The sequence below is a fragment of the Equus quagga genome, chromosome 6 (genome assembly GCF_021613505.1).
Source record: "Equus quagga isolate Etosha38 chromosome 6, UCLA_HA_Equagga_1.0, whole genome shotgun sequence".
NCBI lineage: Eukaryota > Metazoa > Chordata > Mammalia > Perissodactyla > Equidae > Equus > Equus quagga.
Genome location: NC_060272.1, coordinates 76496033 through 76523156, shown reverse-complemented (window position 1 = coordinate 76523156; position 27124 = coordinate 76496033). Strand labels below are relative to the sequence as shown.

The window sequence follows — 27124 nt, the reverse complement described above, 5'->3', positions numbered from 1 at the left end:
TGGGAAGAGGTTAGGAGCTGTTCTCCCCTCCAGGTTTCAGAGTGAGCATGGCCCTGCTGACAACCTTGAGTTCAGACTTCTCACCCTGAGAACTGTGAGAGAGTAATTCTGTGTTGGTTTAAACCACCCACTTTATGATTAGTTAAGACAGCCCTGGGAAACTGATAGTGGCTGAAGGGAAGTGAAGATGAAGGTCATGGAGACCAAGGTGGGGTGAGTCACGGATGCAGCTCTCCAGGTTCAGAGTACAGTGTGGAGAGATGGAGTAAGAAAGCAGTGATGAGCGGTAAAAGCCTGTAGCTAAGGGGAGTGTTCTGTAGCCTTCCTTTCTAACTGCTCATGTCATCATAAACTCCTTGCACCTCTGTTTCTTTGCAAGTAAAGTGTGTGGCTTCCACTACCAGCATGAAGGCACTTCTGCATTCATGGTTTTACTCATCTCAGCAGTCGAGGCCTGTTAGTTCCTGGCATTTGGGTTTAGGTTGTGCTTGGTATGGACTCTAGGTTTCTTTTGTAGGTCTTATAAAAGGGGCTCTGTGCATCTAAACAGGACTGAGGTTTTCAGGTTGAAGGGGTTCAATGTGCCAACCACTCCCTGCCTATATTCTCCTTGAGAGAATGCAATCTCTGTATGCTTCTGAAGAGACGGAAGTGGTTGGTATTGAAATGACTGGTTCCTTTTGCAAGGGCCTCCAGGAAAACTGGGGATTCTAGACTGGTTTTCTGGAGAAAAGAGTCTTTGAAGGTTGGGAAACTGTTTGGGAAAAAAAAGAAAAAAGAAAAATCTATGCCCAAGAAGCTGGACTTGCCAATGGCCCTGTAGTGTTCATTGCATTTGTCTCTCGTGACTGCAGACAGTTTGGCTATGGTGAAAGTAAATGTCTTTAATTTGTTTCCCTAGAGCTCCTGCGTTGGAAAATTGGAAAAGCCTGCATTGAAAATTTGGGATTAGTGCTAATGTCTTAGAAGAGTTTTCCCGTGTTGGATGCAGAATGAAAGGCTTGTGGACCCCTCAGTTTAGTATTTCCACACTCATAATTCTTCCAGAGATTGGCAGGTGTCTAGTTCTGGGCCACAGCACAACCTGTGTGTATTCCTGCAGGCCTGACCACTGGGGCTTCGGGGCAGTGGGCCATCTCGCTCAACCCGGGACAGGGAAGGAAGCTAGCAGGGAGCCATTCGTGCAGTGTCCAGTGTTGTTACAGGAAGTTTGCTCCTGGTGAAAAAGAGAAATAGCGCCAATGTGAACTTGTGGACGGATTTGTTTCTCCCTTCTTAGATATAAGTAATTTTTTCTCTTTTTACCTCCCTCCTACCCCTTATCAAAACAAAGCAACACTCTTTGAGAATACCTCCAGATGATTTATTTGCTGAAGATGTGTGAAAACAGTGATCTAAGGTGTTGAAGAAAAAGAAACCTCAGTGGTTTGTTCTATTCTTGTGTACCTCTTTTAAAATAGATGGGAACAGAGGAGAACGTTGGACTCACTGCTGGGATGTGATCTGGTTCACCCTCTAACTGGTAGAAGGGTGAGTCTCTGCCAAGTGACCATGTTCAAATGTAATCCAGGCCCAAAAGAACACTCTGGTCCTTGGTGGACGGTTGAAGAAAAACATGTCAAACAGATATGCAGAATTACTATGTATCAGTTTCTGCGTGTAACTATAGCTGAAGGAAAGCTGAACTTGAAAAAAAAAAATTGATTGCCATTCTTTGTGATTTAGACTCTGTTGAAGTGAGAAGTGCCATGTTGCTTTAGTGAAGAGCTGCTGTCAGTTAGCCACACTCCATTTCCAGTTTTTCTTCTCAATCTTCCACAGTTATTTGTGGGGCTCCTGTTGTTAACTGGATCTGTCTTCCACACTCCTCTCCAAACAGCTTACAGCTCTGAGAGATGGTAATCAGGAATAAGATCCTTTTCTGTCTTCTAGCTTGGGACCCCGTCACCTTCCAGGCGGAGAGCCTGGAGCAGCCTGGCTCCCTCTCCGGCAGTTGTTTTTCTTAGTTGTATTGCTGCTTTAATTGGCCACAGTTCTCTTCATCTGTCATGAAAACTCTTAAAACTCATACGAGAGTAATTTCCCCACCTTCTTTATTGAGGGGTATTTTCTCTCCATGGGGCACACTGCTGGTGATGAGGCTGGCGCCCTCTGGCCTGCTCCTCTGCTCCGTTTCTTCAGAAAGCAGTCATTGGTGCGTTTCTGCAGGCTGACCGATTGAGTTACACCCTGAGGAATGTTGAACCAAGTTCTCAGCTGCAGGATGTCTTTCCCAAAAGTTCTTGTACTGCGAGGCCCGCTTTGAGGATTCACGTGTGTGTATTGGTTTACAGCAGCATGAAAGCTTTCTCACCACAGTAGATGGGTAAGTTACTCAAGGAATATGAGGACTGTGAGGTCATACTCTCATAGGGCCTGGAGCTCCTGTTGGCCTGTTCCCTTCTGGCTGGTTTCACATGTATTTATGGCTTTCTTTTATACCTAATAGTCTTGCTTTGGATTTTAAAGAAGAAATTCTTAAAGTAACTAGAGAAAGATTCTGTGGTTGTTTGCCATAAAAGGATGGAAGCTGTGATAATATAAACCATAAAAAAAAAAAAAAAGTACTAAATTGATCTCTAAATATTGCATTTGATGGGACATAAGTAGAGAGCAAAAGACCATAAAGAGAAAAATGACTTGCTAATAAGACAATCTGAGGTTATTTTAGTAATAGTGTGTACAATGAAATAGACAAGCAAACAAGGAGGGAGTCTCTGTGTGGACACACTGTCCTTTAGCGTGAAGCTTGCGGCTGCCACAGCATCCTTGAGGTCCTGGCTGAGAGTGTTTGTGAGAGAGTTCTACTCAGTCTCTACATCAGCCCTGTCTTTCTGGGCTGCGTCTGGTCCATTTTTTTGTAAGGACTCACAAGATTGTCAAATGCTTGCTTTGGTAGAAGAGTAATATATTTCTGCTGGATTTAGTGTGTACTTTGTGTGTGTGTATTAGTACATCTTTGTGGTTAGTCATTGTTTCAGTCTACAGATTTGTATTTTATTCTTGTCATCACAGCTCTGAAATGGTTGTTTGTAGGTAGGAATTCTCGTCTCAGTTGAAGTGCCAGACGCCGTTGCTTTCTTCTAACCAATGAGGGGTGATGTCCTGTCATGAGTGGTGGCTTCTGTGAGAGCATGTTGATGCGTTTGTTGTTCATAGTTTAGGAAAAATGCCACATAGGTCACTGTTTCCTTTTTTTATTCTGAGTCTCTGATCGTGCTTGATTATGCTGGCAAACTGATGGTCAGTGGGCCACATTTAGCCTGTAGTGGTGTCAAACAGACTGTGATAGCACTGTGAGTATTGGTAGGTGGGATAGGCACTTTCCAGTTGGCCACAGACCCCACTACTCCTTAATGTCAATGTCATACCTTTGTTACCTGCCTGATGACCTGAGGTCATTTATCTACATGGTACTCAAAGACGTTTTCAAATTTCTTCCCCAAACAGAAGCATATACATAGTAAGGCAGACTTCTATTTGATTTATATTTGTTTTTGTCTCTGTAGCTGTCTGCTGACGATAATTTAAAATGAACAGTGAAACACTCAAAAGTCTTGAGAGGAAACAAAATGGCTGAAGAATAGAATAAGAAGGTTTAGGGGCCAGATTGTATATTAACTGCCCTTCAATTTGTGGCACTGATCTTCATGACCGAGTTTAGCAGAGTGGGAAGCCCGTGTGTTTCATGTCTTCTGCGTGAACAATCCCGATATTGAATGATTCTGGTTTAACCTTTTTAGATCTTACTGGAGATATTTTTGCTCCTAGGTTTCCCTTATTCCCCAAAAGTTCTTGAATTAACACAGGCCTTGAAAACCCCTGAAAAGTCATCTCCATTTTACATACTTCTCTTCTTTGTTCTTTTGAAAAATGTTGGTTGCAAGACAAGCTGAAGTCTGAGCCTGGATGGCACTGGTCTGATTCCTCCCTGTGCTCTGCTCCTGGTCATGGGCCTTCTCTGCAAAGACCATATCGAGTTCATCGACTGTTGTGAATGAAAATAATCAGTTGGTGAAAGCATAGAATTAGAAACCTCTTGGTATATTTATTTCTGTGTCTCAAGAATTCTGATTTAAAGCAGACTTTATTTCAAGTAATGTGAACAGTAGGTCATTCAGGAGTCTCGGATGAATCAATGTTTTCTTCCCTCCTCTCCAAGAAAATCTATTTAAAGCAAAGGTCAAATCTGTGCTGGATTTAGAACCTATTAAATGTAGGTCTGGAGAACAGGACCACTTCTCTTCTTTATTCTCCACATAGTTTCAAGCACTTAGGGACACTCTGGTCTTCTGCAGATCATCATTTCCCATATATTTCTGGTGTTTGTAATTTTTCTTTTGTTCTGGAGGATGGAGTGTAACACATATACTCATGAATTTGAGCCTTTGTGAGCCTTTCGATTTATTAAATTTAGGAATAACTTTAACCTTTAAAAATTGCCTTGGAGGAGTTTATTAGGCATTGAACTGTATCTAAGAAGGGTGTGTTAATCCATATATTTTTTTTTTTGGAGGAAGATTAACCCTGAGCTAACTACTGCCAGTCCTTCTCTTTTTGCTGAGGAAGCCTGGTCCTGAGCTAACATCCGTGCCCATCTTCCTCTACTTTATGTGTGGGACTCCTACCACAGCATGGCGTGCCAAGCGGTGCCATGTCCGCACCCGGGATCCAAACTGGTGAACCCCGGGCCGCAGAGAAGCTGAATGTGCGCACCTAACCGCTGCGCCACCAGGCCGGCCCCTAATCCATATATTAATACACCTCATTTAATTAACATGCTCAGAAATTGAGCTCCTCGTGTCTGCCCTTCCTCCCCATCCCCTCATCCCTCTGGCCTTTTCCATCTCCATCAAGCTTGTCAAGCTGTTGTTCTAGTTAACAACCCCTCCCATGGCTCTCACATGGTGACCAAACTTTGTACATTCTACTCCTAGAAAGTCTTCAGTCCTGTCACTACCTCAGTCCAGGCCTCATTATGTATGTGGCGACTGGCACAGCCCGTGAATTTGTCTCCCACTCGCCATTGTTACCTTCTCTCTCACATTTATATCTCAGGTCGAGACAGAAATTCAGTATAGACATATCTTTCATTTAATAAAGATTTGAATATATTCTGTGGGCCAGGCCTGTCTTGAGCCTGAAGAGACAACAGTGAAAGTGTCAGCCAAAAACTCCTTGGCCCCGGGAGCTTGGAACTAGTAGGGAGGGCCGATGGGTGAGCAACACATGGAAGGAAAAGGTAGAGAGTGTTGACTGTGAGTGCTAAGTGCCCTGAGGGAAATAAAGCAGGAAAGGGAAATAAGGAGTGTGTGGGGGGGAGTGTGACTTTAAATAGGGTCACTCAGGAGGGCCTCATGAGAAGGTAACATCAAGAGGGAGTGAGGCCCTGGGAATCTGGGAGAGGGCTGGGAGGGGGCGGGAGGGCCTGTTTGAGGAACACCAAGGTGTCAGTGGTGCGCTATGTGGGCCAAGGTCTGAGGGGTGCTAGGCCCCACCCACCATGTAAGGCTCTTGGCTTACTTGAACAGAGAGAAGAAATTTGAACAGAGAACAGAGACCCCAAGACTGAACAGAGTGACAGCATCTGCTTCCATGTCACCAGGTCTCTGTTACGTTGAGAATAGAGCGTGGAGTGGGGGAGGGGGCAATTCTGGAGGCTGTTGTGATGGTTTAGATGAGGAAGGGTGGCGTTAGCAGAGCTGTGGTGACATGTGGCCAGGTTCTGGATGCGTTTTGAAAGCACAAGTGACATTACTGCTGATGGATTGGTTATGTGGCGTTTCCAAAAAAGGAATAGGAGTGACCTCAATATTTTTGGCTTGAGTGCCTGGAAGGATGGAGTTGTCATGAATGGAAAGGGAGGAAGGTGTGCACCACCATGTCGTGGTGGGTGTCCCTAGGATTTAGTGCAGGAAAGAGTAGGCTGGGAAGGAGGGAGGCAGGCTCTCAGTGTGCATGTGCTGTGTTTGGGATGTCTCCCCATTAGACAACCAAGTGGAGATACCCACTTAGGTTGTTGGATATTTGTGTCTGGAATTTGGGGGAGGGGTTCTACCTGGAGATGTAAGTTTGAGAGTCTAACACGTGTTCAAGGTCATAAGACCAGCTGAGATTCCCCAGATAAATGTAGGAAAGTTCCGTGGACTGAGCCCTGGATCATTTTTCTTATAGGAGTCAGAAACTCAGCTTTCTTAACCTGGCGTCTCTGTCCCCACCCCAAGCCTAGCCTTCCAGCTCTTTTCTAGGTGTTCCCCCATGTACGCAGGCAGGTGAGGACAACTGCTGAGCTGCAGTTCCCTTGCGGAGTTGCTTTCTTTGCTCGAGTGCCCTTTGTCCCTCCCTAATCCGATATGCTTTCCCGTATTAAATTTCCCTGTGTTACTGCTCTTTAAATGGTGACAATTACAAACTAATCTCTCTTGTTTTCTCAAGCTCCTTACTCATCCCCTGTTAGAACCTATTTCTCTTCCATTCATATTATTATTATTTTTTTTCACGGTCCTCTATAATAGCACTTATTCTGTTTTGTTTTCCTTCCTCTGTCCCTGGTAGAAAGCGAGTTCCCTGAAGATGGGGGAGGGGTGGTCTATCTTGATATCTCCAGTCCTTTGAAATCACCCACATGTAACAGCATGGTGTTTGTTGAATTGAGTTAAATTTATTAAGCTTTACAGAAGTGGTTTCTATTATATATTGTATGTAATACATTTATAGATAGTATTTGGTATAGTATATAGTGTATATATATAGTATATAAATAAATATTTTATATATAATTTTTTGTATATTATATATCTTATATACATAAGATATTATTTTCCTCAGAATAACTTTTCATCTCTTCTCTCAAGCATTTGGTAATAAGGCTTGGGCACACAAAAATGTCTATATGGAGAAGGAAGTTCTAACAGGCACATTAGAAATTACTAAGCCCACCTAATATGCCATCTTATTCAAAGTTTTCATAGTAAAGCTGACGCTTTATTTTTTGTGATAGAAATGCTAGCCATCTAGAAAACTGGTGTGCATGTGTGTGTATTAGATTAAAGGTGAAATCTCTGCAGAAAGCAATTTAAGAAGCTTCAGGAAATCCTCATTCCTCTGGATACTGTAGGGGAGGAGGACATTTCCTCTCCCCAAATGTGGGTTTGTCTGGCCGGAGAACAAATTAAATTCACATGAGACAGAATAGCAAGAGAAAATTAAACAAAGCTTTATGAGGAACCATGGCCCAGGGCCTTTCTTCCCGAAGGAAGAAAGGGCACCGAAGAAGTGGGGTGCACAGAGTGGTTATATACCCCCAAACAGGGTGTTTCACATGTGATTGAAATGTCCCTCCCACAATAGTCACAAGATTGCCCTGTTGGCACAGTGCTTGATGGACACGGCAGGTAGTGGGTCTGCTATCTTGGTGGGCGTAGCAGGAGGCAAGTCTATCTTCTGGAGCTGGGTGGTCACAGGTGAGCGCAGCAGTCAGTTCCTAGCCTAAGGAAAGATGCTTAATCCTTAAGAAATGCCAGCGTTGGGAGGGGCAGGGAAGTCAGTTACAGGAGGTTACCAGAGAAGCACAGTAAGATGCAGATTTAAGTCCTTGCCTTTGGTATTGATTAAGAGTTTCTAGAGAGACGATCATCCCCTTTCTTCTTCCTGGTACAGAGAGGGAGGCACCTTTACAGATAGAGATTTACCTTACAAACGTAAATGTGTCCTAACAAAGGGCAAGTTCCATTCCTCAGAGCCTCCTTCCCTGTCCCAGTTTATCAAAAGCAATCAGCCTCAAATAATCCTGATGCCAAAGAGACATATCTTGGGGTGGCCAATTTCAGGTCCCCACAATACCTTTTGGATTTTAAATCTAGGAATTTGTATATTCTCTCAAAATTGCTAGTTCAGTTTTAGGGACTGAACCTTGGTCACGTGGGTGGAATCAAGAATGTGGCACTGTGCCTGTATTGGCAACAGCCCTGGACAATCTGAAGAGAAGCTGGCAGAGCCTCATGCGACCCATCTTTCCACAAGTCGTGTCCCATTAGAAATTAAAGAACACAGTCCTCACCAGGATGAGAGGGCACAGCACAGGGCCACAGGGCCAGGAGCATGATGGGAATGCTTACAGTACATCTGTGTCCCCAAACCAGGACGCTGTGCCTGCCCTAGTCCTTTTTATTCCCACCTTTAATGGAGAGAGAGGTCCAGAGAAATGAGGCAGTGCATGCCCAATAACACTTGGTATCCCAGCTCGCGGGAGGCCAGAGGGGCTGGGGGGACCATGGCCAGCAGTAGAGCATCTACGTGTATTTGTCAGGGGTAGCTGGCTGTTACTTTGCAGGAACATGGGCCCAGGGTTCCCCGATACTGTAATGGTTTTTCCTTTTTCTCCCCAGAGCCCCCAGGTACATAGTTGTGTATCCTTAGTTGTGGGTCTGATACTGTAATTTTTTAACAAAAGCTGTATATCAGAGTTTTCATGTGAAATTGTCTGGTTTTTAGATTTTGGTTAAAAAAACTTTTTTTTTTAAATGTGGGATGAATAATTAACCTAAAATAAACTTATTGATTATATTTCCTGGCCACTCAAATCGACTCTCGGGACCTTTTGTCCAGTTAAGCATAAACTGTTGTACTCCAGCCAGTTAGTCAGTCTCAGCCGTCTTGACCTGAGATCCAGTTTCCAGAGGGCTCCTGCTGCCTAAACCCACTTGACTTTCCTCCATGGCACATCCGCTCAAGACAGGGCTTCATATCTGTACCCTCATGGACGTGTGAGCTCCTTGGGAGAGGGCCTTTGGATTTGTGTGCATGGCTGTGTCCCCACAGTCGGCGTTTCATGAGCACTTACTGGCTGTGTGAACAGTCCACCAAGCTAATGTCTCAAAGACTTAAAAAATTTTAATAGAAGGCCATTGTCACAACACAAATGCAGTAATGTGCAGAAGAGACTAAGAGATGATTCACAGCAGACAGAGAGCAATTGTTCTGCCAGGGTCAGGAGTTCAGGAAGCAGCAAATATTCCCCAGACAAGGGGCGGTGAGCATTTTCTCAGCACCTGCTAGATGCTGAGTGATTTGTTTGTTTGCTTTTTTCACCCAGAGGGAGTGGTAAGGAAACTGCCCAATGGTTTCTTTTTCCCTTCTTCAGCCAGCATTGATTGAAAGGTTATACGATCCACAAAGAGCAAGTGGTGGCTGCCGGATGTCCAGTTGCAACTTTGCAGATGTTAACGGGGGTGTGGTAGTCAGAGTGACTTCTGAGTAGCAGTGTCCCTAGCGAGCAGCACCGGGTGCTCCGGGGCCCCCATGCCAGTGGGCCTTCCCACTCTGGTCTCGCAGGGAACAGTAGGTTGTGTTTAAGCTAAAGAGCCAACTTTCTCTCCACAAAGTCAAAATTCGGTATCTTCTGACCCACAATCACACGCTGCCCACCCCCCAAATCCTCCTCTATCTCTCTCCCAGCGATTGGCCTCGTTTATCTACCTGGCTAGAGGCTTACTATTTGTCTTCATTTCCTCTCCCATCCTCTAACCATTCACCAAACACTGCGTATTCTTGTTCTTAAATGGGTTTCTTGGTTTTTTCTCTCTTATCCCAGTCGAAGGTTAGTCTCATCAGCTGAAGTCTCCTTAGCTGATCTGTACTAACCCATCTTCATACTGTTGATGGATGATCTTCCACAAAAGAACATCTGAGTGTGGTATTTTTTAAACATCGGAGCCTTTGCTGGCTCCCTGTAGGCTCTAGGAGGAGGTTCAGGAGCTTCTTCTTGGCCGGCAGGCCTCCTCACCCCAGTGCCTTCCTAACCTGTGTCTGTGGTCCACTGCACCTTACAGACCTCCGATACTTGCTGCCTGGACACGCCAGGCATGAGGTGATCTTTGGCTGTTGTGTGCCATTGTCTGTAGTGCTCACTCTTTCTCTCTGGGCCTCTCTACCCCTAGAAGCTTATGCACATAATAGGCCCTTGATGGCTAAAGGTTAATTAAAGGATTTTTTTTTCTTACTCTATATTTCAGTGTAAACTCTATCCCCTTAACCTTGAATCCTTGCCAGTCTGTGTGGAGAAGAGAATGGTGAGTGTCTCGGTCTGCCCCCAGCCCTCCCTCACCTACCCTACGTGGTTAAGGATTCTGCATAGTTGGGAAGCCTGCTGGCCAGGTGTGTGGGACGGGGTTTCTGCCTCACTCTACCATCAGTATGGAGACCTCCAGTGGGAATGAGACTTTTTCTACTCTTTTTACTTATTTATTTGGTTTTATTTATTTTTAAAATTTGTATATAATAGAGTATTACGTTGACTTTACCAACTGGAGACTATCATTTAGAAAGTGTTCTCAGTTTTAAGTGTGCTAATAGTGTTGTGCGTAAATGTCAGATATTTTCCTAACATAGCGGAGGATTTTATACAGCTGTTCTTTCCTCTCGCATGACTGTCTCAGTACTCACCAGCTCCTACTGATTCAAGGAAAATCGAAGAGTCTCATAGGCAGGTGCTTTCCAGAATGGGCCCCTGGTGGCTTAGCCACAGTCTGGGAGCCTGTGGGTGGCAGCCAGAACCAGCCCTTTATATCCCCGCTTTTGCTCCAGTGGGTGCAAGCTGCGAGCCCAGGGCACGTTTTCCTCACGTGGCTACAGTCTTCACCGCCTGTGTGCACAGCCAGCAGCTGCCACACGTGCATGTGGAATTTTTTTTATGATCTGCCACCTTTTTCTCTTTGAGAAATTTTTACTGTTTTTGTTTTTTGCACAAGTCTAAACACAGTCTGGGCACGTTATAATACCTCAGAGAGTCAAGAAGCCTTCAGAATTAGTAAGCATAGTGGCTAAATTATGGAAATATTAAAGTTAAAAGTTTAAATCCCCAAGGTCAGGAAATTAATGAAGATTATTATGTGCATTTTCTTACATAGCACAGCTATGGTGGATTTAAAAAGTTAGCTTTTTTTTAAGAAACTTTTTTTTTTATCATATAGCAAGTAAGTAGTTCAAGAATTCAAATGACGTTGCATTACTGATGACATGCTTCCTAACAGATATTAGCATGTGTCGCTTTGAAGTAAAGATAGATGTTTAGGTTGCAGTTGGTGTTTTATCTTTTTGTGTAGAATTGGTAAGGTTCTGTCTTCCTTTGCTGAAGTTTACCTGACATACTTAATTATATAGTTCATTAAGAACACTCTGCAGATTTCATCTAGAAATGATTTTCTGGAGTAGTTTCTTTCTAAATTTATAAACTCAGTCACCATTATGTTTGGTTTGGGCTCATTATGATTCCTCCAAGAATCAAGGAGACTTGAGAAATAGTAAGTGCCATGGCCGTATCATTGATATCTTAAAAGTTAAAAGTCTAAGTCCCAGAGGTCAGGAAATTAAGTAACTAAGCTAAGGTGGTTATGTTCATAATAAAATTATTCTTAGTGTGATAATATTAAATGTGGCATGATTCATTGTGTCCCCAAAGTATACAGTGACTTCCAGAGATCCAGTCTGGACACATGTGTGACAGGCAACTATTCCATGGAATTATGGAGTGTCATTTTATACACAGCTGAGTGACCCCTTACCAATGCTGATTACACGTTCTTCTTGCAGGAGGGTCACACTTTGAAATCATTTCTCATAGGAAAAGGGTTGTTATCTACTTTAGGAAGAATTCCACATTCTAAGAAATTGCAAAAAGGATCCATAGTCAAAATGGAAATAGCAAATGCAAATAGCATATAAATGACTTTTGAGATCTTATTACACACAGCTATTCAAGAACATATTTGTTTCGCATGTAAAAGGATTCTTAGTATTAAAATAAAAATCTAGTTTTTTGGAAGAAAATAAACATAGAAGGGTTGCTATTTAATATCCTTTGATAAGTGAAAAAAGTACATATTTTCAGGGAATTTTTTAACCTCATTGATTTGAGCTCTGTCAAAAATGTTAGTCAAATTTTCTTTCAATAAATAGTAGTGGTTGACAGTTTTCAAACTTTCTAGGCTCTGAAGCCTAAGTTAATAAATAGTCTGTTTCTTATAAATGATACTTGCTCATTAACAGCTGCTGCCAGGTTTCTTTTATATGCCCCAGTTCCTGAGTCTGCACTGCCTGGGATCCCTTTTCAGGAAGATGTGGATTTTTTAGAGATGTGAGATGTAAAAAGAAAAGAATAAACTGAAAAATAGGGTATCTCAGCTACCCTGAAGTGGGATTCTTGGGGCTAACCTGTGTACGTGGTTGTTAGTACCTGATACAGCCATGGCCCCGGGGTGCCATTCACTGGTTCCGCTTCACTTAGTTGTATGTCTTGAAGTCCCAGCAAACAGAAATTCATTAAGCATTAAAAGATATTTAACACCATTAGTCATTTGGGAAATGCAAATTAAAACTACTACATCTAACACTAAATATCCATTAGAATGGCTGAAATTATAAAAAGTGTTGACAAGTTGAGGAGTAGCTAGAATGCTCAGACCCGAATAGTGAGAATGCAGAATGGTACAACCACTTTGAAAAACAGTCTTGCAGCTTCTATAAAGTTAAACATACACTTTCTCTGTATGTATCTGTACAGGTGGTATAACAGAGTAATTCCAATCTTAAATATCTATCCAAGAGACGAAAAAACACATGTACACACAAAGATTAGTATACATATATTTATAGTAGAATTATTCATAACATCATCAAACTGGGAACAAATCAAATGTGTAATAATGGGTGAATGGATAAACAGGTTGTGGTATATTCATACATTGGAAGACTACTTGGCAACAAAAAGGAGTAAACTATTAATATGTGCAGAAATGTTGGAAAATCTCAAAGCATTAGGCCAAATGACTAGGCCAGACTGGAAAGACTATAAACTATGATTCTCCCTATATGGCATTCCAGAAAAGGCAATTAGTGACAGAAGTAGATGGATGATTGCGAGGGGCTTGGAGTGAGGGGGTGGAACTGACTGTAGAGTGGCAGGTGGAACGTTTTGGGGAGATGGAAATGTTCTGTGTTTTGATTGTGGAGGAGATTACATGACTGTATACGTTTGGCAAAACTCATTGAATTATGCACTTCAAATGGTTCAACTTCATTGTATAAATCTCCATAAATCTGATTAACCAGAAAGAAGTTTTCTGTAGAGGCTTAAATGCTGGTGTGAATTAAGTAAATTGGGTTGATTTACTCTGAGAAGATAAGAATTTTTTATCAGAAATACAAACATTTTGTGGGAGGTAGCGATGGCCAGTGTAGAGAAATCCTGATGGGAGTGGTGGTAAAAGGGGACCTGAGGGTACCAGACAGGCATCTGGGTGCTTGTAGGCCAGGAGCCAGATTGTCCCTTGAGAATGTTTACTTAATGGCTGTGAGATATCTTCCCATCTTCCTTGAAATTATTAGTATTGAAATTATTCCATTATCCTTGAAATATTACACATTTAACACAGATTCCTCTTATCTACTTATCAACTTTAATGTTAGGGGCATTCATCGACTGGGGCAAAGCAACATCCAGAGAAGAAAGGCATCTTCTCTGCCAGCACCAGCAGCTGCCAGCAGAGGCCATGCGTAATTATTTTGGTTCAGCCTTGGCCTTCTTTATCAGCCTGTAATGAGTTTGCTGTATTTGTGCTTTATCTTAAGTTTTGCTAACTTTTACACTCATTAAGGCCCTTAAGTGCAGAGGCATTGAGAATATCAATCCTATCAAGAAAGAGGTGTGATTATATTGGAAATGAAAATGATAGTAAAAAAAAGTAGAAGAGGCAGGAATATGGTGAATGTAGCTGTAGCTGGTTTGGGAGGCTGGCATGGGAATTGTCTGAAGAATGGGAGAGGGCCATGGTGAGAAAAGATGCATCTGACAGTTGGCAAGGGACAATAAAAATGGATGGATGGAATGGAAAAAACAACAAAACCATTTTGAACCCATGGTCTAGAGCATCACTGGATACTCCCTAGCCCAAGGTTAATTCAGGAGAAGAGAGTTCGCTCTCAAACTTGAAGGCTAAGTATGATTTGGTTCAATTGCTGCTCGTGAAACTTGAACCATCCTGGCTTTCAGCATCGTCAGCTCTGAGCCCGTTGGAATTTGCAAAACATCAAAGTGAGGGCTGAGGCAGCTGCTGCTACCATGGCATCTAAGAAATTCCTGTGATGCTGCCAAGCTCCTAGAGGGAGAGGGTTACCTGCCTCTCCAGATTTCAGTGTTGCTGAAACTGTTTAATTTTGAGGAAAGATTTCTGCTATTTGCAAGTTGGTAGAAATGAATCTAGGTTCTAGAAATTTTTATCTTCCCTGGTTTATTAAATGCAAAGTGATTAACAGTAGAAACCACCTTTCAGATGCGTCTGCTCCTAGGCTGGGCAGGTTGCTCTTCAGCTGTACGTCAGGGTCCATCAGATGGACCTCTGATCTGTGAATCAGCAGCCAGCCAGCCATTTCCTGAGATCACAGGCTAGCACTGTCTATGGTGTTTATATAATTTTATTTAAAAAACTGGAAATACAAAGGCAAGTGTTGACCTTACAGATAAGAAATGCAGCGTTCACAATACAGCACAACTGGGAAAAGGTGAGTGTTTGGCATGGCTAAGGGAACAGTCTTGAGTCTCACTTGCTCGCTTTGGCCTTAACTCGTGTGTTTTTAATTGTGAGGAAAAATAAAATTGTAGAACACGTATGAAAAGCTGGAAATGTATTTTTTAATATTTATGCCTAAAAGGCAAATTCTAATTATGGATTTTGGAATGTTTCGTATCTTTCTGGAAATGAAACCTCCAGCCCTAACTGCCTATGCCTCTCGTAACAGCTAAGTCCATTGTAACTTTCAGTAATTGGTTCTTTATTAAAATAAGAGACTGCAGTATAAATTTTAGTGACTAGGCTAAATAGGCATTAACAGGCCCTGGGATCCAACCACAATTTGTAACATCATTCCTTTGGGAAAATGGATTCTAAGTGCCCAATAACTAACTTACAAATAGACTTTTGAATCATAGTCCGTTTGAGAATAAGGAACTGTTTGTGATGGTAATACCTTCGATTGACTTGCTTGAGAACTGCACAGAAGGGACCTATATTCTGCCACACATGTGTGGTGAGCCCAGCTAGTCTGGGTTTGATCAAAGATTATTGCTGAGTGGGCAATGAAAGCATAAGAATTAAAACCAAAGTAGAGGTTGGAGACCAGTCAAGGGTGGAGTTAGGAGGATGGATCTGGAGAGGTTTTAGTGGTAGGAAAGGTTTGAATCTCAAAGGCAAAGGTGTGATTCTGAGCAGATGAAGTGAGGAGAGAACAGGATGGTTCCGGTAAGGGTTAAAGGCAAAAAGGCAAGGATATGAGGAATAAGAAGGGTCAAGAACCAATCATTTTTAAGGAAAATATAATACAAAATGTACCAGAAAGGCTTAACAGCCCACAAGGATGTCAGACAAATAGATGTCTCCAAGACCTGTAAATGATCTCACAAAGATATTACAGTGAATGTTTAGAATCAAGACTTAGATCAGTTCATTTATGAAGTTAACATATTTATTGAGCGCTTGCTAGGGGTCAGCATGATCAGAGGGTGGCAAAGGGAGTTGCACCTTCATTGAATTTACATTTTAGTGTAATTCCAGACAAACACAACAATGAGCCAAAGCAGGCTAAGGTATATTGGTGGTGATATCTAGGATCGGCCCATAAGGAGAATATTAACGTTTCATTATTTTGTTTTTAATTTTGTGTATTTGCCACCCTGATTGTATTGTAAGATTTTGGGGGTATAGACAGCATAGAGCATGTATGCTTGGTATTTTTTTTTATTACCATGGATGCATAGAAGGTGCTCCAATAACTACATCTTGGTTGGTTGATTGCAATAGCTTTGACTCATGTAATTGCTTAATTGAACTTATTTTATACTTCAGAAAACTATTTGTTAATGTACTGTACTATTTACCACTATATGAGAAAATGCCTAGTCAATGGAATATAAATGTTAAATTTCTTTTGTTGCTGTTATGTAACTTAGTAATGTTTGGTGCTCTCTTTGCAAGTAGAGAGCATGACTACCTTGTTTCTACAATTTGCAGGTTGCACAATTCAACATGGCCAATGGGTAGTCATTCACTCCCACAGCATCCCCTCCTCCAAGAGGCCTTGTCCTGCCCTCTCCCCCTCCCCATGTATTGGTGGGCTTTTCTCCCACGTTCCATACTATGCATGTATCTGCCACTGCAGTTACTACATTATATTAGAAGGGTTATTCCAGACAGTAGACATGATAGTTATTGTTGCTTTTGCAGTGACTACGTGCTCTGGTGTTGCCGTGGTTGGAAATCACATCTTTTCGTCTCCATATCTGTTATGCCAACAATCGTGCTACGTCACCAGTGGGCTCAAGGAGTTGCCTTTTGTCTTAGTCAGCTCAGGTTGCTAGAACAAAAATACCCTAGACTGGGTAGCCTAGGAAGTCCAGGAGGAAGGTGCCGACAGATCCAGTGTCTTCCTGGTTTGCAGACGCTGCCTTCCTACTGTGTCCTCTTGTGGCCAGAGGGGGTAATTAGGGGAGGAAGTGGGGAGGAGGAAGAGAGGGAAGAAGCTGTCCTGTGTCTTCTTATATGGGCACTAATCCCATCGTGAGGGCTGCACCCTCATGACCTAATCACCTCTTAAAGGCCCCACCTCCAAATACTGTCACCGTGGGGATTAGGGTTTCAGCATACGGACTTTGGAGGGACACAAACATTAGTCCACAGTACTTTTCATGGTTCAACTTGAAAATATTTCACCTTAGTATCACCCGTGTTTCCCAGGCTGCGGCGGGCTGCAACATGCTGAGAGGCTCCCAGGAAGAGCAGCCACACGTGCTACTCCTGGTCCCCACCTGCCGCTGTTAAAACTTTAGCTTCATTTCAGGGCTTTCACCTACACAATTTGTGGGGGGAAGGGAGATTGCAGCTGTCTCAGGAGCATGGTTTTCTCACCTACACATTTCTGCCATTCGTATTCCCAGTGCTCAGGCTTGTTCTGGTGGCATTCTCCCTGCTCATACCCCAGAGCCTCTTGCACCCATAGGTGATCAGCTGCCAGTACTTGAGGCCTCCTCACTCCTCTGGCTGAAGAAGAGCCGTCAGTGTCCACTCTATTCTCATGCATGCTCCAGAAATAACCCCGAGTAGAGGAAGTACCCTTCATAATGTTACTGCCTCTATATCTCCATTCGTGCTGTGCCCCCTTAAAAAAGCTACAGGTAATGGTCTCCACATTTCAGGGATTTTTATTCCCCAGGCTTTTCCTCCGTAAGTCTGTGGTGGAGGCCACTGGCCTGGGCCATGCCTCTAAGACAACATCGGCCTGTTGTCCATGGACCAAATCTGCACACCTTGCCTCATCCCTTTGGTGAAATATTTCTCAGGAGGTTTTTCTCTCTGCCATGCATTGACCTCTGGCAGGCACATCCTCCCGAATTGCCCAGACCTGTCTGAGTTCCCCGGCGAACACACCCAGGCTGCCAAGGTGGGATTTCCCTAAGTGGGTAGAATTTTCTTCTCTCTACCCAAATTCTACAGGGCAGGCTGTTTGCACAGACAAGGCAAACATAAATGTTTTCATAGGTGTTTTGTTTGAGATTCAGAATTACACAACTCATTAAGAATAAAGAGTATAAAGTCCCCTTTATTCTTTTTACTAAAAGTCAATTTAATTTTAATATTATAGCATTATTGATCAATTGTTCTATTATTACATTGACAAAGAAAGCATGGTCAATGATGATATTTATTTGCTGACTGAAGTAACAGAATTGTGCATTTTCCTTGATATAGGAAATTCTTAATGAATAAATAGTAATCGAGGAAGAATGGGTTTAATTGAGTGCTTTCTGTGTGCCCAGCCCAGTGCTAAGCAGGGTACATTGATTAGCTCATTTGTTCATAACAAAAGTGCTATGAGGTAAGTATTCTTAGCTCCGTTTTACACATGAGAAAATTGCAATTTAAAGAGGTTAAGTATTTTCCCAAGGTCACTGAGATAATAACTGGAGAGCTGGGACCAGACTCCTGCCATCTGTCCACAGAACAGGGCTCTAGACCACAATCGTGCCTTAAATACATCTTTCTGATGTTGTCAAAAGTCGCTTGTTGAGAATGAAAACTGAGCAGTAAGACACTAGAACCTGTTTCGTCACTTTGTGATGGTAGCTGATTCTCAATTTAACTAAGCGTAGAAGGATTCCTGTTCATCCAAAGTATTCCTTTAAGACTGTAATTTATGTTATCATATGCTAAATTACATGTAAATGTAACTTAATAGCCAAAGGACAGTTGTCCAGACAGAATAATTTCGGCAGACTTTTCTGCTTCCCTGATTAACTTAAACCAGATTTTTTATTATGAGCCAAACATTGCATTCTTATATTTCAACCAGATAGCCTATTCATAGTCATAAATTCACTGGGAAGATCAGAACATCATTTTTTTAAATCTTGAGAATGGTTTTATGCTTTAATTACATCTGATAATAGACATCACCCTAAGGCACTTATTTAGACTGGTAGTAATGTTTTAAAAGGTATTGGCAGATTAGCTATTTTCTGTAACAAGAAAAAATGATCAATTCATTTCTTACTCTGATGATACAGGGAGAGAAATGGTTTAATCTGAAAATCTCAGCAGAGAATAGAAAATAATATTTTGGGTTATTTTTATTTCCCCTAATATCATTTGGATGCTTTACAGATTACCTTGTGCAAACTGAGAAATGTTTGCCACTTAAGTTCCAACAATGTTATCTTTTCCCTAAAAGCACGTTTGTTTATGAGGAGTTTCCTGTTCTAGGGGCGCCAAGAATAAGGTGTATGTAGTGTAAAGGAGGGGAGAGAGAAAGGGTGACAAGAACCTTAGCAATTAAAGTTACAATGGAGAAGAATTTGGGTGCTCTAGATCAGCTGTAGACTGCAGCCAAAATAGATTATTGTTATTATCAAATGTAAGTACCACATGGGGATGTTTTTACCCGTAAAACAGACCTAGAGGGCAGTCCAAACAAGCTCTTTTGTATATTTTACATTAGAATGGGCATATTCTCATTTCAAGGAACTTAATTGATTTCTGTTTTGTTTTTGATATATTAGACACGCAGAAATATGACCACCTCCCCACCCTCACTCTTGTTTCAGGCAACAAGGGCAGCCATTACTCAGCACTGCACTGACCTTGGAAATTTGTTGGGCAAGGAAAATGACGTGGCCCTCATCATCGATGGCCACACTCTCAAGTACGCGCTCTCCTTCGAAGTCAGGAGAAGCTTCCTAGATTTGGCGCTCTCCTGTAAGGCGGTCATCTGCTGCAGGTAGGCCCGTGCAGCCTGCGCCGTTCATGCTCCCATGCGTCTGCATCCAGTGTGAGCACAGAGGAAGTCAGTGCATGGGAGTTCTAGGGGTAAAGTTTTGTAATGAAGGCGAAACAAAAACATGAATTTAACTGTCCGTTCACAGATTTTGCAGAAGGCAGTTAGTGGTTTTTACATTTTTGTTTTCTTTATTGTCTTCTAAGATAAAAGAAGTAAGAACCAGGACCTCCAGTCATTCACATTGGGGGATAAACTGGAGAAACTCGGCCTCCAGCCCATGTGGGAAGTTAGAAGGGTGCTACCTACTGCCTACCTGCTTCTTTGGTTCTGGACAGCTGAGATCAACTTCGAAGGCTGGTGGGATTCTGATGCCTGTTTCTGATGTACAGCGGCTATTTCTTTTCAGTCAACAAGGAGCTTTGGTCTGGTCCATGCTATAGCAATTTTTGTGTTAAGATCTAACTAGAAGCCTTTGTTGGTTTTTCATGAAATCTGGGAAGGTTTTTTAGAGTGGGCATTGTTACATTCTCTTGACTGCTGGCTATCCAATGTAGTAGAGATTTGAAGATCAGACAGAATTATAAGAAAATAAACTACTGGAAAGATGAGTGGCACCACCCTAGTTGAACAGTAAACGCCCTGGAAGGTGAGAGGAAAGCTTTCCATTTCTGAAAGCACTGTGCTTGGACGGTACCTGGTACATGGTTAAATGCTCAGTTGGTAGTATTGGATTAATAGTCTCATCTGTGCCTGCCCTTATGTTTTATGGTTACACTCTTTCTATACATTGTTGTCTTTGATATTTTCTTTTTGGTTTGTTTTTTGTTTTGTTTAAGGAAGATTAGCCCTGAGCTAACATCTACCACCAATCCTCCTCTTTTTGCTGAGGAAGACTGGCCCTCAGCTCACATCTGTGCCCATCCTCCTCTACTTTTTTATATGTGGGATGCCTACCACAGCATGGCTTGACAAGTGGTGCCATGTCCACACCCAGGATCTGAACCAGTCAACCCCAGGCCACCAAAGCAGAATGTGCGCACTTAACTGCTGCGCCCCCGGGCCGGCCCCTTATTAGTCCTTGAAGAATGCCTCTTATGGGTTCAAATATGCTTCATTTAGAGTAACCAGTTGTCATGTTAACAAGATGGTCTTGGATTTATGCCTTCCTGGAAGGTCCTAGTGACAGCATCTGCCACGCCTCTCTACGCAGACCTCTCATGACACTGCCTGTTTGGGATGCTCAGCAAATCTGAGGGAAAGCCCGCCTATGCTGACATCAGGAAAGATGTCTCTCTCATGTCACCCCAACCGCACCTCCCACCCCCACCACTGGTTCTTATATGAGACCGAAGAATCTGTTCTCATTTCCCCACAAGTATTCCTTCCCACCCAGCACCCTGAACTGTCTTCACATAATGATAGTTCTCTATCATTTTATTCTGCTGTCCTGATCCCTTTTCTTAATTTGGAACATGCCACCCAACGCCAAGGAGAGCTGGAGCAGCTGGTGGACCCTCTGTGGTGGAAGGGAGTGTTGCTTTTATGCCTGTGGTTATAGGATGAATGTTGAAGGACCATGGGGTGAGGAACAAATTCAAATGTGTTTGAAACGGTGAATGAGAACTCTTTCGCCTTTAAGTCAGGAAGCTTGGTGCAACCTTGAGGGACCTGGAATAGTGTGGAATGACCAGACCATCTAGAAATTAAATATCATGCTCCCTGGTTTTATCATGGGCTCCCTCCCTCTCCTTTTGTTTTTTTTTTTAACAACTTTAAGATATAATTCACATACCATACAATTCACCCATTTAAAATATATAGTTCAATGGCATTTAGTATATTCACAGAGTTTTGTAACTATTACTATAACCAATTTTAGAATATTTTAATCACCCCCAAAAGAAACCCTCTTATCCATTATCAGTCAATCCCCACCCTCCTTCAGCTTCCCAACTCCCCTCGTTACCAAAAACCACCAATCTGCTTTCTTGTCTTTAAATTTGCCTATTTGGGACATTTCATATGAATGCAGTCACATAAGATGTATTCTTTTTTCTGACTGACGTCTTTCACTTAGTGTAATGTTTTCAAGGTTCATTCACGTTGTACTGTGTCTTGGTACTTCCTTGTTATAGCTGAATAATATTCCATTGTATGGATATACCACAGGTTGTTTATCCATTTTGGTGAACATTTGGATTGTTTTTACTTTTTGGCTAATATGAGCAATGCTGCTATGAAGATTCATGTACAGGTTTGCATATGTACACATTTTTATTTCTCTTGAGAATATACCTAGGAGTAGAAGTGCTAGATCAAGTGGCAACTCTATGTTGAACCTTTTGAAGAACTGTCAGACTGGTTTCCACAGTGGCTACTCCCTTTCATATTCCCGCCAGTGGTGTGTGAGTGTTCCAGTTTCTCCACATCCATGCCAACACTTGTTATTATCTATTGTTTTGATTGGTTAGCCTTGTGGGTATGAAGTGGTATCTCATATATAGTTTGGATTTGCATTTCCCTGGTGGTTAATGATGTTGAACTTCTTTTCATGTGCTTATTGGCCATGTGTGTATCTTCTTTAGAGAAATGTCTGTTCAAGTCCTTTTCACATTTTAAAATTGGGTTATTTTTTAATTATTGATTTGGAGTAGTTTTTATATACTCTGGATACAAGTATCTTATCAGATACAAGATTTACGAATATTTCCTCCCATATGTAGGTTGTATTTTCACTTTCTTAATGGTCTTGTTTGCAGCACAGAAGATTTTGATTTTGAAGTCCAATTTATCCATTTTTTCTTTTGTGCCCTGTGTTTTGGTGTCATATCTAACAAGCTTTCTTTTTTAAGTACTTCCTTTCCTGGATTCTGTTTGGGCAGTTTAGATTAGGGACCTGCAAATGGCAAGAAGGATAGAAAGAATGGGAGGAAATACTTTCTCATAGTTTCCTCTTTGTGTCTACGTTGTAAAGTTGCTGAGTGGCTGGTCCCTGATTTCTGTCTTCACAAGAAGTCCTCAGCGCTAGCAGTTGTGACTGCCCCGCCCAGAGCCAGAAGTCATGGTGAGAAAGTCACTCTCCACTCACTGCCAGGCTGGTCAAGGAGCCATCACCATGACTTGTTGGTGAGCAGAAACAAGCAGCAACACCAGAAACAACAAGAAACAACACAGAAAAGTCTAGTAAACTATAAATCGAAGTAAACATACTCCAACTTCATGGCTTCTCAAAGGGAAATCAAAGTGAGTCCGTTGGATTCTCTGGTGAGCCAGGAACACCTTCAAGACATAACAGGAACGTGCTCTCTTCTTGCCAGGTGCTCAGTACTCAAGGAAAACATCTTTTCCCTTCCTTTGGCTGCTTTCAGAGCGCTTGGTGTGTCACATAAGGCGGTACACTTACAGACTTCACAGGAAGGAGTTCAAACTGGTATTGGCACAGAAAGAGGAAATTTCAAATTAAATACTGTTACTGTCTACAAAATAGAAGCACTAATTGAAAAAAAGAATCTAGGATGTTGCACTACTTTACTGCTGTAGGAGACGCTTATTGGCTGGTCTCACACTTGAGATTAAAAAAATCAACACAGACTTTTTTTGAGAAAAGCAGGCATACACTTCAGATGTACTTACTATTTACTGAGAATTTAAACTTAAGTTAAATCTAATATGTGAGTTCAAACATAACGTTGACTTAATTCTCACTTTTCATCTTTAAAATGTAATAGTTCTAAAAGTTGCCCTTTTCTCTAATAATAGAAGAAAATAACTTTTTTCAGAAAATAACTTTTCAGTGAAATCATGAAGCATTGTCTCCCATCAATATTGATTCAGAGACTAGGGAATGTTGTATAAAAATGGATAAATACTTTTAAACTAAAGCACTATTTTAGGCAGTGGAAAGAAGAGAACTTAAGAATTTGTTGAATATTTTGCTGAGATTAGAATCAAACAATTTTTCTAGTTATACATTGTACCCAAATATTTTCCATGTAGTTAAAATCCGGAAAGGTCCTAACATGGTCATCAGAGCAGTTACTAGTCAGTGTTCTGTTGCAGTTGACTGTTGTATCTGGCAGGGACGTTGCCACATTATTTGTAGAGGTATAAACTGGTTAGTCCAATGAGATTTTTATTGTGAGCTTGATATTTGTATTGTACATTCTTAGGTGTCATGGGAAAATAGACAAATCATGGTCTTTGCCTTTTAAGCGCAAATAATGAATAGGAGTATGTTATAGTACTTGCCTCTCCTTTACTTTGCATCTCATGTATGCCCCAACTCCTTGAAATCAGGCCCTCAGTGAAGTTAGCACCCCCCAAGTCTCTAGTAACCTCCATCTTATCATAGGCAACAGACTCTCAGTTCCTTTCTTGATTCTTACTTAGCATTTGATAGTGATGGTTCACCCCTTGGATTCTCTAATGTTTCTGTGACACCTCTCTTTTCCCTAGTCATCTGTCTCCCTAATGGGCTCTTTTTCTAACAGCTTTTGAAATGTCAATTTTCCAAAGTTTTGCCTTTGATCCTATCCTAATTCCATTCCATATCTTCTCCCTAGTGCATTCCGTCTATTCTTACTGCCTTATCTGTCTTCTACATTAGTGATTTTCAACACTAGCTTCATATTAAATAATCTGGAGAACTGTAAAAAATTTTTTTCCTCAAAAAGTTAAACCTAGAATTACCATGACACAGTAATTCCACTGCTGTGTGTATACCCAAGAGAATTAAAAACAGGTAAGCAAATACTTGCATGTGCATATTTACAGCAGCACTATTCACAGTGGCCAAGGGTAGAAACAAGCCAGGTGTCCACAGATAGATGAATGGATAAACATTTTCATACAATGGAGTATTATTCAGCCATAAAGAATGAAAGACTGATACATGCTACCGTATGTATGAACCACGAAAACATACCTGATAAAATAAGCTAGTCACAAAAGACCGCATATTATATGATTCCATTCGTAGGAAGTGTTCAGAATAAGCAAATTCGTGCAGACAGAAAGCAGATTAGTGGTTGCTAGGGGCTAGAGGAAGGAACAGTGGAGAGTGACTACTTGATGGTGCAGGATTTCCTTAGGGAGGATGATAAAAATGTTTTGTAACTAGATAAAGGTGATGGTTGCACAACATTGTGAATATATATACTAAATGCCACTGAATTGTTATACTTTAAAATGGTTAATTTTGTTATGTCAACTTTACCTTAAAATATAAACAAATGAATAAAAGAGTTCATTCATTTAAATGAAATGTTTGTTGAATGAAAAAAATGAAATATTTCGTTCATTTGAGTGAAATCTTTGTTGAAAGAAAGCAAACAAAAAAGATTCTGATTCCTAGGCCCTATCCCAGGACGATTAAATCAGAACTCTAGGAATTGACAAACTCCCTGGTTGATCTTAATGAATGGTCAGGGTTGAGAATAGATGACTTCCCCAGCCTGCATGTCTAGCATGACCTCTTTCTTGAGTTCCACGTCTGTAGATCCATTTGCATCTGGGACTTTTCCACACTGACATTCTTTGGGCACCTTAAATTCAAAATGTGTAAACCGAATTAGTCACAATGCCCTCATCTGTGCGTCTCCCCATTCCTTCTGGTCTTCTCCACTGGTTCCCTGAATTGACTGTCTCAATTGATGGTACCACTCTCCTCTCAGTCACAGAGACTTTTATAGCATAATAACCATGATTTTATGTCTCCTGAACCTTTAGAGAGACTAAACCAGATAGGCAAATTCTTATACTGAGGTCAGAAATTACACTTGCTTAATTTTTTGATCTTTGATAAGTGTTGTCTTTGTTTTTATAAATGAGGAAATAAAGTCCTCAAAAAAATTACATCATTTGCCCATGACTTCAGCCAGTAATGGAAGTGTTAGCAATTTATCCTAGGGCTGAATAATATTAGGGCTTGTGCTCTTAAATCACGTAGTTGGCTATGTCAGCTAATTCACGGATGCATGTTTATTACTGTTAATACTTGCAGTTTCCTACGTAAGTTTTTGCTTTTAACATATTTTTCAATCTGTAGAATTTGTTTAAACCTATTTAGCATAAAGTCTTGTAGGATTTGTCATTCTCCAGAAGGATAAAAGTCATGTAGAAAATGTGTAAACCATTTTCATTGCGTTCAAGAAACAGTTCTCTGCTCTCTTCTCTTTGTTTCCTTTACTTAAAACTACCATCTTTCTTGTTTTCTTATTTTTCCTTTCTTTTTGAAGCTCTTTATTTTTATCAAGTGGAGATAAATTTTGTAGGCACAGATGCTGTGGTGGGAGAGACTCTGACCTCTTGAGAGCATTCAGAAATGTTAGGTTGGTGTGCATTGTCAGGAAAAGGGACATGAAAGAATCATCAGGGCTCCCCTGTGAGGAAGTTGGTTGATGGCCCCACCACAGTGCCCAGCAAACAGTGATGCTCATGGCCCCCGGTGCTGCCACACGAGCAGACGTGATTCATGGCTTTATGTCTTTGGGCAGGAGATGGAGTGGAGGGAAAACACCACAGCAGGGATTTCCACTGGATGTGCAAATTAAGGATTTCAGAAGACATCATTTATTTTCTCGGATGTGTTTAGACTTCTGTCTTTCAGGATAGATTCAGTGATAAACATGTATAAACCTACTGTGATACCATAGAAATAGAGTCAAGAGAAAAAGGGAGAGTGGGCAAAATGAATGTTTCTAAAAATGTTTTGGGTTTATTTTTCTTACTATAAGAGTGATTTATATTTCTTATAGAAAAATTAGGAAATACAGATAAGCAAGAAGAAAGAACACAGCCTTCACAATCCCACTGACTAGAGGTCGTCACTCTTAGCAACTGGTGTTTCACTGTATGACTCTTTTAGTTAAAATGCTTTTTACTGGAAGAGGATTAGACTGTTCACGTTATGTCAGGTGAGAAAGTTATAAACAGTTTCTGTGTCAAATAGTAATGTAAAATATGTTTTTAAAAAGCTTAATAGTGTTCGGTTATATGAAAACACAGTAATTAAATATATTTCTAGTTGTTGGACATTCAGGTTAATAGTTTGTTTAATTATTATTATAAACGTCACCATGAATAAAATTTTTATAGCTAAATCTTTGCAAAGACACTTGATTTCCATAACGCAATAATGGATTCAAGAGTAAGCAACATAGAACTTTGCAAAAAAGTTTGTGCCCTTCCCCTGAGAAAGTGAAGTTATCTGACTTAGAGTGAGAGCGATGTGGTCTGCAGCTCTCTCGCGGTGGGGACAGTTGTGTTCCTCTCTGTTTAGTCAGCATAGCCTGGGGTTTGTTACCCTTACTAGGAAGAGGAGCAGTTGAGAGATTTTGTGGCAGGATACATACAAGAGCAGAATCTAAGAAGAAGTCAATACAACATTTTTACACACTGACAGTGCATCATTCCCATAGCTGGCTCAGGCTTATATCCATTTTCTGGACTGTCTTAAGCCTATGACTCACTTAGCCTGAATCCAGAAAACTGTCCATCTGTCCTACCATTAGACTACTCAGTGTAGAAAAAACCCAGCTCTTTTAATTTGGTCTCCACTCCAGCTGAGCTTTTTACATTAATGAGGCATGATGGATAATAAGAAACCTCAGAACATTATGCATTTTGTGTGTGGTATCTTTCAGCCTGGGAACCACACACAAGAATTATATCAAAACAGGGTTGAGACACACTAATTAGAATTGTACCACCAATTGTGTTTTGGTTGGCGTCTTTACTGGTAGAGATCCAGTCATACACTTGCAAA

General features: G+C 41.4%; 1 protein-coding gene across 1 annotated transcript in view; it reads left to right on the top strand.

The window, feature by feature from the left end:
• The window catches only part of ATP8A2 (ATPase phospholipid transporting 8A2), a 589227-nt gene that overhangs the window by 271359 nt on the left and 290744 nt on the right, over nucleotides 1–27124 (top strand). Inside the window, exon 25 of the mRNA XM_046664988.1 lies at nucleotides 19187–19359. Within this exon, the coding sequence (XP_046520944.1) occupies nucleotides 19187–19359 (173 nt within the window). The remainder of the gene's footprint in view (nucleotides 1–19186; nucleotides 19360–27124) is intronic.